Source organism: Enhydra lutris, unplaced genomic scaffold, assembly GCF_002288905.1.
Source record: "Enhydra lutris kenyoni isolate GAN:26980312 unplaced genomic scaffold, ASM228890v2 scaffoldscaffold1, whole genome shotgun sequence".
Classification (NCBI taxonomy): Eukaryota; Metazoa; Chordata; class Mammalia; order Carnivora; family Mustelidae; genus Enhydra; species Enhydra lutris.
The window spans coordinates 67,785,050-67,796,811 of record NW_019154085.1 but is presented as its reverse complement, the minus strand read 5'-3'; the positions used below and the strand labels follow the sequence as shown (position 1 = coordinate 67,796,811).

The window sequence follows — 11,762 nt, the reverse complement described above, 5'->3', positions numbered from 1 at the left end:
AAAAAGATTTTATTTATTTATTTGAGAAAGAGTGCGTGAGAGCACCAGAGGGAGGAGGGTTAGAGGGAGAAGCAGACTCCCCACTGAGCAGAGAGCCAGATGCAGACTCCATCCTGGGACTCCCGGATTATGACCTGAGCCAATGGCAGTCGCTTAACCAACTGAGCCACCCAGGCGTCCTAAAAATAAAATCTTAAAGAAAAAAAGAATACAAGTTTAACTAGGTACTTGCCATAAGTTGGTATGATATATTTGTGGCATACATATATTTTTATTATATATGTTAAACATTTTAATGAAGCAAAATACATTTGCACCAAAATGTACAAATCTATGTGTACAGTTTGATGAATCTTCAATGTGAACACACTATGTATCTTGAACCTAAACCAAGAAACAACACATTACCACCATCTCAGAAGTCTCCCTCACACACCCCCAAGGGTAACCACTGTCTTGATTTTTTAAAAATTAAAAAAAAAAAATTTTATTAACATGTAATGTATTATTAGCCCCAGGGGTACAGGTCTGCGAATCACCAGGTTTACACACTTCACAGCACTCACCATAGCACATACCCTCCCCCATGTCCATAACCCAACACTGTCTTGATTTTTAATAACATAGACTGGTTTGCCTGTTTGAACTGTATGTAAATGGAATCATGTAGTATGTAATCTTTCTTGTCTATCTTCTTTGGTCCAGCATTATGTTTGTACGGTTTACCCATGCCCCTGTATGTAATCATCTGTTAATTCTCATTTCTGTATAGTGTTCCATTGGGTGGATGTTTCCTCGTGTATTTATTCTTGTGGACATTTGAGTAGTTTCTAGTTTGGGGCTGCTATGAGTAGTGCTGTTTTATGAAATTGCTGTAGATGTCTTTTGATGAATATATGTATGCATTTCTGTTGGGAATATACCTAGGAATAGAACCGACAGATCGTAACATATGTGTATGTTTGGTTTTGGTAGTTATACTGCCCTGAGTTTTCTAAGGGTATCGCTTTTCAGTCCCACCAGTGTACCATAGGACCAAATGCTCCACGCACTTGCTGATATTTTGTCTTTTTCACTTTAGCCTTTCTGGTGAGTGCTATCTCATGTGGCTTTAATCTGCATTTCCTTCTTAACTAAAGATGTTGAGCATCTTTTCATATTTGTGGGGCATTTGGATGTTCTCTTCTGTGAAGTAATTGTTCCAGTTTTTTGTCCACCTTTCTAAGATATTATTTGTCTTTTCCTTATTGATTTGTAGGACATTTTTGGTTTTGTTGTTTTACGTATTTTGAATATAAGTCCTTTATACCTATATGTATTGGAAATGTATTTTCCCACTCTGTTTGCTTTCATTATCTTTAATCAAATCTTCTGGTGATCAAAAGTCTTTTGGTGATTATATAATCATATTAATATAGTTTCATATAATATAGTTTCATCTGTCAAATTTGTTCATTATGGTAAGCATAGTTTGTGTCCTTTTTAAGAAACCTTTACCTACCTATATAGGTCATGAAGCTATTTCCTTGTTTTCTTGTAAGAGCTTTATTTTTTATTTTCATATTTAGATCTATAATCTATCTGGCATTTATTTTTCATGTGGATATCCATTTGACAGCCTAATTTATTGAAAAGATTATCCTTGGGGCACCTGGCCAGCTCAGTTGGTAGTGCACATGACTCTTGACCTCAGTCAGGGTTGTGAGTTCAAGTCCCACATTGGGCGTAGAGCTTACTTAAAAAAAGAAAAGAAAAAAAAAAAAAAAAGAAAGGGAAAGAAAAGATTATCCTTTCTCCCATTGCCCTGGGTATTAATATTTTAATTTTTGTTGTTGTTATTGTTATTTTTCCAGTTTAACATATGGAAAGTGGTACCTCTTTGTTTAATTTGAATTTTTTGGTTATTTGGGCAGTTTGACATTTTTCTATTGTATTAATTAAGACAGAACAGGCTATAGATAGCGACTAAAGCACCAAATTTCAGACACTTAAAACACCATAGGTTTTTTTTTTTTTCTTCACCCAAAGTCCAGTGCCAGTGGGCCAACTTCTAAGGCAGTTGGTCTCCCTGCAGTGACTGGGAGATCCAGGTCACTTTCATCTCGTGGCTTCACATTATTATGTGGCTTCTGTGATCCCTATTAAAAGAGAAGAGTGTGATGGTGGCACACAGACTCTCAAATCCTGGCCTGGATGGGACACACCCGACTTTTGCTCATGTTCTATTGTCTCTACCTGGTAACATGGCCCACTGTCCCTGAAAGGAACCCAGAAATGGTTTTCCCTTGTGCTCAGGGTGGAGAGGTAGTGGTTTCACCACATTCCCAAAATTAACAAATTGTATTTTCCACTTTGTGAATTGATGATGTCTATGGCACACGCACAAGGAGTATTTAGTGTTTGTATTGAATCAAAATAACCTTTAAGATTTCTTGCCTTGAATTCTATTTTAACTCAGTAATGCTATCTCTAATACATTGCAAGCTTGCTTATTACATTTTTACCCATCCTTTCCTTTCTAGTCTTTTTGTGTTATTTTATTTAGACGTATTTTTTATAAGCAGCAAAGTATTGGATTTTAATTTTTAACACATTCTGAGTAGCTTTTTCTATTAATAGGGAATCTAAATTTAATAACTGAACTTACAATGCTTAGTCTATTGCCGTGTTTCTGTGCCTTTGTTTTCATGTGTGCATGCTGTTTCTTTTCTGTTTTGTCATTTGCTCTGCAGACTTAATTTGTTTGCTCTTATTTTCTACTGTGATTTTAGAAGGTCGACATTCCTCTGATTCTGCTGGTAGATTCCTGAGAATTTTAAACAAATACTTTTAAAATCTACATTTGTTTAATTGTGCCAATACAAAGTCAAACAATAACACTGGGAAGCTCTATGGGAAAGAAGGCACCAAACATTTTCCCCCCCATCTCCTGTTAATTCTTCCTTTTGTTGCTCTTTATTAATCTGGGGTAGTAAATCCAGTCATTTGGAAACATACAGGTTATTTTTTCCTCATAAAGTAATTGTTATTCCTATAAAGCATTTGGATAATAGGACAAAGCCAGCCACAAAAATCTGCCATCATTGTATCACACCAAGACAACTGCTGTTAATACTTTAGTGTACTTCCTTTCAATTTTTTTACTATGCACATTTTATATGATCGAGACTACATATACTGCTTTATTCACTGAAATCAGTGAATTGGTTGTTCTTGGTTATTGTAAAATGTTCACAATTATTTTTTTTATTAAGCGATTATTTATTTATCTGAGGGGGGAGGGGCACAAGGAGAGGGTGCCCTAAGCAGACTCTCTGTTGAGCGTGGAGCAGGAGGTGGGACTCAGTCTCATGACCCTGAGATCATGACCTGAGCCAAAACCAAAAGTTGGACACTTAACCGACTGGGCTACCCAGGCACCCCTTCACAATCATTTTAATGACTTTATTATATTCTATAAAGTAGATGAGCCATAAGTTATTACATACCCTTATTATTGTACATAGGTTATTTTTAATTTTTTATTATTATAAATAATGTTGAAAGATTATCTTTGTGCATAAAGAGAAACCTCACTTTTTTTTTTTCTTTCTAATTTAAGACTGTTTTCTTAGAGGGGGCACCTGGGTGGTGCAGTTGGTTAGGGGCGGGATTCTTGGTTTCAGCTCAGGTCCTGATCTCAGGGCTGTGAAATCCAGATGCCAGATGGGGTGAGGAGGGTGTTGGGGGGGGCGCTCCTCACTCAGCACGGAGTCTACTTAAGACTTTTTTTCTACCCCTCTGCACTCCCTTTCCCCCCACAAAACTCAATGAATAAGAAAAAAAAAAAGATGATTTTTCTTACCACAGATTCCTAGAATGAAATTAGTGCGGGGAGCCCTAGGAGGGGCTCCATCTCAGGACCCTGGTAGGCAGACCTGAGCCAAAATCAAGTCTGACACTTAACCAGCTGAGCCACCCATATGCCCCAGGAATAATTTTTTTAAAAAGATTCTTGATCCATATTGCTAAATGGCCTCCCAAAAGAAATCCCATCATTATAAATAAAATCTCAATATAATTATTTTTTACTACAGTTCAGTCAGCATTTTAGACTTATTACCAATTCATCTCTCATTATTTGTGTTTATATTAATTTATGTCTGTAGCTAACATCTGTTTTAGATATCTCCACCAATTCTTTCCAACCCCTATCTTCCAAATCATGAGTTGTTGTTGTTGTTTTTTTTTTTATGATTCAGTGATTCATGATTTTATGATTCATCAAATTGTGTCAATTTATGGGAGAATGTTCCTATATGCTTTTTAGTTGATTACCAATGTAAGTAATGCTTTTGACTTCAGTGGAAGGCTTCTCTTCTGCATGTCAAGCAATAGATGACTTCGTTTCACTGGGGAAATTTACTCTTGTTACTAGTGTTCCTGTTCTCTCTCAACCCATCCCAAGCCATAGAGCAAAGAGAATGCTAAATTACAAGATGCAGTTCTACAAGGGATTGGAAAGTATGTAGCAGCTTCTAAACAGGAAACCAAAGGGAAAAAAGTGAAGATTGAACTAAAAGTTTAAGACTACAAGAAAAAAAGAAGAAGAAGAAGAGAGCCTTAAGTTTGTGGAATAGATCCAGATTCTGATAGTTAAATTTTGAATCTTAAAAAGGAAATAATTTAGATCACTTTTTGGTGCCCTTGAAGGCCCAGCTAAAATTGCTACTCTTTTAGGGGGCCTCAAGTGTGATCTCTCCTGCCTCTTCATTCTCCCATTTACTTATACTTTACCTCTGGCATGGATCATTTTTCTTTGGCTGGTAGTCATTTTCCTGACTCTTCTTTGCTTTCACCTCTAAGCTCCATGTCTGACTCACCTCTCTACTCCCACGGCACCTGGCAAATTGCTTTACGCAGGATAGGTGCTCAACAAGTATTTCCTGAAATGAATGTTTATCAGTCCATAACTGTTTTTACTGATGGATGTACAGGTCATCAAACATTGCCAAACAACTTTCTTTACCAAGTAAGAAATGAGCAATAGTGAAGTAGATGTTTACTTGAGGATTTTCTCATAGTGGCACTTCTAGAAATTTCATTGTATGTATATGGATTTTAAGATCTCATTTTCTCAATCTCTTCCCATAAGAAACCACCATTCATCTCCCCTCATATTAACAACATTTTCCTTTAAAAACAAAAACAAAAACAACAACTCCTTTTCATTGTCTCATTAAACAAATTTATTTCCCCTTACATGTGTGTCTATGTGTGTATGTATTTACTTTTAATCACAAATGCCAGGGTTATTTTTGTTGTTGTTGTTTTACATTTTGTCTAACTTTTTATTGTAAATATACAGTTTGATGGATTTTCACAAACTGTTTAACATACACTTCTAACTAGCACCTGGTTTAAGAAACAGAATATTACTTGTATCTCAGAAAACCTCCACTTGCTTTATGGTGGCATTTTTACTCCTTTTTGGAGGGGGAAGTAATGCTCATCAATACTTGACATTTCCATATTTTTCAAAGTTTCTAAATATGTATGAGGTTATAGACATCCCCACTTATTTTTGTCATGTATATAATTAAGAAAGAGTTAGCACTTTATATTTCCCAGAAGAGCATTAAGTGATTTTGAAAGCCTTTAAATTGTGTCCTTGGAAAACTATTGTCAAAAATCAAGAATGGTATTAATTTTTAAAAAAGTAACAGTAGTTTCTGTGCTTACAAAAAATTTTCATGTTGCAGAAATAGAGTTCAGTGTTAGGTTTTGGAAATCTTTCATCTTCCCTTTAATGTGATGAATTTATATTTCAATGTAATCAGTAAAACTTAGAATGAGTGAAGTGGAACTAGACTTCTCAGTTTTATATTTTTTCTTAATCACTTTTCTAGTAGACTGCTTTGTTAAGAGATATATTGTTGATTTTAAATCTGCTGTAGGAGCACTGTTTGCTTGTTGTACTTTGTTTTTGTAAACATGTTGTAATACTCATGTCCTTGGAGGACAGCTTCTAGTACACTCCGGGGAGGTAATATTGCACTGAAGTTGATTACGATTTTTTAACCTCTGGCAAAATGAATCAAATCTGAGAATCTATTAATTCCAGTTTTGTTAGGTATGGACCAACCCTTCTCCCCCATAAGTTGATAAACCTGAAAGAAACCATTTCCAATGCTACAGAGAGCAGAGAAAGTATAACCTGGCATATTATGTACAAAACCTTGGAACCATCTCTGCGGGAATATGGATACCAAAATCCTCAAGCTTTGTGAATTGTGCAGCACAGTAAGAACAAACTCAGTGAAGTGAGAATTCTTCATAATCCAATGTGATGGAGTCATTTGTCTAAGCATCTACCAAAAAGACTTTTGAGGTGGCATGTTGCAATGGTAGGACAGGCATCTTTAGAGCTCCCATCTGTGTGCATACATTTGGACAAAGAAAGAAATCAAATCTGGGGATGAGTCCAAGCAGAGGAGACAAGGAGGGCATCTAAGTTCAGTCTGGTAAAGAAGCCACAGCTTTCTTCATACCTTAAACATTTGTAAGACAGTATTTCATATGTAATAAGAGTACATCTTACACACGAGTAACTTAAAGAAAAAGAATAAGACAAACATATCTCCATCCTCCCATCCAACTTAACAAGTAGCACATTTATTGATGCTTTTGAAGCCCCTGTCAGTTCCCCCCTTCTCCCTGACAGAAGTAATCACTCTGATTTTGACTTCTCATCCCCTTTCCTTTTTTCTTCCAGGTTTTGCCATGTCTCCATTCCTAAACAACATATTAGTTTGATTGGTTTTGAGTATTTTCACATGGAGTCAAACAGATTACATCCTTCTTTAATTTGTCCTTTTAAACCAGCATTATGCTTGTGAGCATTTTAATTGTTGAGTAGCATCCCATTGTGCGAATATACGTAACTGTTTACTTATCCATTCTCTTGTCGATGCACATTTGGGTGGTTTCCAGTTTTTGGCTACTATGGACATTCTTGTTCTTATGTCCTGTAGCTCACGAACAAGAATTCCTGTAGGACATATTCTTTGGGTGGAATGGAATTTCCAGGTCAAAGTATTCAATTTTACTAGGTAATAACTCATTAACAATTTTCTGCTTAGTTCAAAAGGGCCAGGATTGCCAGATTTAATAAATAAAATACAGGATGCTCAGCTGAATTTGAATTTCTCATAAATAACCAATACTGTTTTAGTGTCCGTATGGACCATGCAAAATTATATTTCATCTGGCAACCCTAACAAGGGCAGTAAACTTTACCAAATCACAAACATTGGCCCACAGTGTGAGGGGGTGGCAGGATATTTGGTCCTTTCTTCCTCTGCCAGCATGGCCAGCCCAGTTGTTAGCTCAGAGGCTCAAGCACTTGTTAACCAGTATGCAGGTAATTAATTGGCTCAACCAATATGTATACAGCATCAACTTGATGCCAGGCAGGTGCTAGACGTTGGGAATACAACTATAAACATGACAGACAACGTCCTTGTCCTCCTAGGCTTTTAGCCAAGGCAGGGAAATGGACAGCAAGGAAATGATGTATGCGCTATGGGAGCAGCGGTATGCTGGTGAGGGAGCCCTGATTTGTAGCTTTTGATGACTTTGGAGTTGTAAATACTGATTTCAAGCTACCAGTGTGACATCACCGAACTAAGTGATGTACACAGTCTGCTCTCTGGGCCATAGGAACTGGCTCTAGCACCCCACTGTTTGGGGGCATACTTACAAAGGACACCATCCATCCTCTAGGCTCATTTCTGGTTGGTTTGGGGTAAAGGAACTTAGGCATTAATTATTTCCTCATATTTAGAAGGAATCAAATGGTAAGAGGTATAAAGTGTATTGATTGTCTCTATAGTATTGTCTTGACTTGCAAATATTTTTACTATTATATATATAAATGGAGTCTAATAAACATAGTTGTAAATTATGATCAGGGTATAGGTTAGGGCTCAGATACTCTCTTTTGTATATGATCTGTCAGGAAACCCTTCAAGACCTTTTTTCCTGCATTGTTCCCTCACCTGTATCCCAGTTCACTGATCTTCATCATTCATTCATTCATTCCACAAACACTGATGGAGTCCTTGGTCTGTGCCAAGCATGGTACTAAGGGCTTGAGTCTGTCTTCATGGAGCACTCCATTCACAGAAGGAACATTTTCCCCAGCTCATCCTGATTTTTTCTGGGCAGGTTTACTGCATTCTCCTTTTACTTACTCAGTTTACTCCTGTGTTCTCATGCTGGCCGTCCCTCTGGGAATATTTCGCAAAGAACCTTGCCTAAACCCCCCTTTCAATGATCTTTCCTTGCTTTTTTTTTTTTTTTTTCCATTTCTCCTTCCCCAGAGTGGCAGGTGTTCCTTGCTGTCTGAATCTGGACTCTCCTGTTTCGTACCTTGTCCTATTGTTCAGGTCATCACTCTAGCCATCCTATCTATCTCTATCAAACAATTTTTGAATCCCTGTATACTAGTTGATGTGCAAGATGTGGGAGCCTCTATTCACCCTTGAAGTTTTCATCTATCATAATCATTTCATAAAATTACACGTTTGTATGATTTTAGATTTAATTACTTCAAAATGATCCATTTTCCAAGTTTAGAAAATCATAAAGGAGCAAAGATTAATTATCTAATCTCACAGCCCAAGGCTAGCTAGTATTAACTGTTTGGGGTATAACCTTGGAGTCATTTGTTATGTATGCTTGTACACAAATTGGGGTCATACCTTTTCACTTACTACAGTGTGAACATTTTATCATCTATTTCAGTATTCTTTGAAAACCTGATTTTAAATGATGGCATGGTATTCCATTTTCAGACTAAGGCACCTGGTTGGTGTAAAGATAACTTGAAGCTGTGGAGAAGGCTGGGAGGAAGATAACCTACCATCAAATCTCTTTGGTTGGGTTTTGTTTACTACCATAGAGGAGCTAAGCTCTGTATGAAATTTAGGCATTGGAAGGCCCTTTAGAGACCACCTAGCGACATTAACCTCTTTTTCACAGGTGAGGAAATTGAATCAAGAGGGATTGTTACCTGCTGAGACTAATACCCAGATGTCTTGACTTCCTCTGTGTTTTGCTCATCTCACCACAATCAGCTAAGCTTAGTCTTAAAATACAGAAAGATCATACATTTACCTACATGTTTTTTAGAGAAACTCTGCTTCCCTTTAGAGAGCATGTACTTTGGTATAAAAGTTGAATATTAAGGTCCTAGGTATGTATCCAAGAGAAAAGAAAGCAAATGTCCACACAAACACTTCTACAGGAGGGAAAGTTCACAGTAGCACTATCAGTAATACCCTGAATGTGGCAACAGTGCAATTGTTCATCAGCAGGTGCATGGATCAACCAAGACGGTATATTCATACAATGGAATACTAGGCAATAAAAACAACAACAACAAAAAACAACCATGAAGTGCCACAATGTAGATGAAACTCAGATATGTTGAGAAAAAGAAGCTAGACAAGTACAGACTGTACGATTCCATTTATTTAAAATTCTGGAAAATGCAAACTAAGTGACAGAAAGCAGATGTGTGGTTACTTGGGGAAGGGGTTGGAGTGTAAGAGAACATCAACAGGGTAGAGGAAACTGTGGAGACTGATGGACATATTCATTATCTTGATTGTAGAATTGGCTTCATGGATGTATACACATCAAAACATACATACTGTACACTTTAAATATGTTTATTGTATGTCAGTTACACTTCACAAAAATTGTTTAATTTGTGAGTTCTGCCTTTTAGTTTGAAAAGCAGAACATGACTAAAAACTCACTAAAGAATCTGAAGCATAGAAACCTAAAATTACTTCTGGAGATAACGGACAACCAAGGTTCTATTCTAGTATGATAGTTTATCTGAACACAACATTACTGTGAGAAATGCGAAGTCATAAAAATAAAAAATAGAAATGACATTTTTGTTCCCCTGGTAATCATACCATTTCCTCCTGTCTATGCAGTTGCTCTATATCATAATCTGTTTAGTGTTCTATTCAATTTTTTTTTTTTTTTTTAGAGAGCAATAACCTTGCTGTATTTTCCCTGAACTATTAGACTGCTCTTTTATGAACAAGATGCCCAATCCCTGGTGTGTCTTACGCGTGTGGGTGTGTAGAAAGCTACACTGTATCTATAAATTTTAGCAAATGCTGTAATTTTCCTTGGGATTTTCTAGCCGGGACTCAGCAGTGGCATGGAAACAAATTGGAACTTTCTAGAAACCATACCCTCTTCCACAAGATGAACACGGGATAGTTTCCTTAAATATGTGAGTTAATAAAAATTTTCTATTTAGATTGTCAATTTATTTTTATTTTTTTTTTTAAAGAACTGCTATACCACACACAGAGTACACCACATCGGTAAAGATTCGTTCTCTTTTTTGAAAACATTAAAAGTTTTTATTTTCACCCACCTTCGCCCCCAACTTAGGTTCTTAGCTCTTTTATTCGGTAATCACTCCCATTCTGCAGACGGGGAGACGCACGCAGGGGTTTTTTGCACGGTACAGAGGGGCAAGAAAGAGGCAACTCTTAACTTTTAGTTCCATTTTGAGAAATGATCACCTCGAACTCCTGAGAATGACAGCCCGGCGAGAGCAAAAGCATTTCTCCCCAGGCTGGGTCTAGGTCGGGAGCCAGGCGCGCTTCCGCGGGAGGTGGGGGCGGGGGAGTCAGGTGGCAGCGGAGCGGGAACCGGAGCCCGAGCGATTCGGCGGGGGCGCGTGCGGGGTGCGCCTCCCTCCGGCCGGCGCGGGGTGGCGGCCCCCGCGCACTCGAGTCGGCCAGCCCCCGGCTCCCGCGCCGCGCCGCAATCCGCGGGTGCGCCAGGGGCGCCCGGCTCCCGCGTCTCCTCCCTCCCTCGCGCGCTGGCTCCCTCTCCACAACCCCCCCCCCCCCCCCCCACCCCCTGGCAGGTCCCTCCCCCATGCCTGCTCCCGCGGCCGCCGCCACCGCCGCTACCGGAGGCGCAGGAGCCTCGCGATAGTGTTTGCACAGGCGGCGCGTGACGCCGCCGCCGCCTGTAACTGATGCAGAGGTTACCCCGCCGCCTCAGCCGCCACCCACCGCCCGCCGCCGCCACCCAGGCGACGCCGGGGGCCGACGCACTGCAGAGGTGCCGGCAGGTTCCGCTCGCGGAAGTCTCCTCAGCCAGCGCAGCCCGCACTCCGCCTGCACTTCGGCAAGCGCCCCCTCGACGCCTCCGCCGCCGCGCTCCTTCCCTCCGCCTCTTCCCCGGCGCACCCGCCTGCTCCCTCGCTTCTCCCCCTTTTCCTCCTCCCCGTCCCCTCTCCTCCCCTCACCTCTTCCCTCCCTACCTCCCCCTTCTCGATTTCCTCCCCCATCCCCTTGACTCTCCCCTCCCAGCCCTCGCTCCCTCGCTCGCCCTCAGCGCGGCCCCCGCCATGACGGAGGCGGGTGCCGGTGCCGTTGCCGCCGCTGCCGTCGCAGGGGGGGAGTTGGGTTCCCAGAAAGTAGCTTGATGAGTGTCCAAAGTAGCAGTGGAAGTTTGGAGGGGCCGCCATCTTGGTCCCAGCTCTCCACGTCTCCAACCCCGGGCTCGGCGGCGGCGGCCAGGTCCCTGCTGAATCACACGCCGCCATCCGGGAGGCCCAGGGAAGGTAAGCGCCGTCGCGCCCGCGCCCGCTCGCGGGCTTCCTCTCCCGCGCCGTAGCCCCCGTGCCCCCCGGATCTCATCCCCCGACCCCAGGGTGGGGGATGGTGGCGGGG

At 40.5% G+C, this 11,762-nt stretch overlaps 1 protein-coding gene across 3 annotated transcripts in view; it reads left to right on the top strand.

Moving 5' to 3' along the window:
* LOC111147873 (tousled like kinase 1) overlaps nt 1-11,762 on the top strand; it is a 190,830-nt gene that overhangs the window by 38,155 nt on the left and 140,913 nt on the right. For 2 of the 3 annotated variants that reach the window (XM_022504172.1, XM_022504388.1), the window contains exon 1: nt 11,385-11,653. The exons of the other annotated variant lie outside the window; for it this stretch is intronic. In XM_022504172.1, the coding sequence (XP_022359880.1) occupies nt 11,515-11,653 (139 nt within the window). In that variant the 5' untranslated portion in view covers nt 11,385-11,514. Of the gene's footprint in view, nt 1-11,384; nt 11,654-11,762 lie in introns of those variants that run through there. 3 annotated transcript variants of the gene reach the window in all.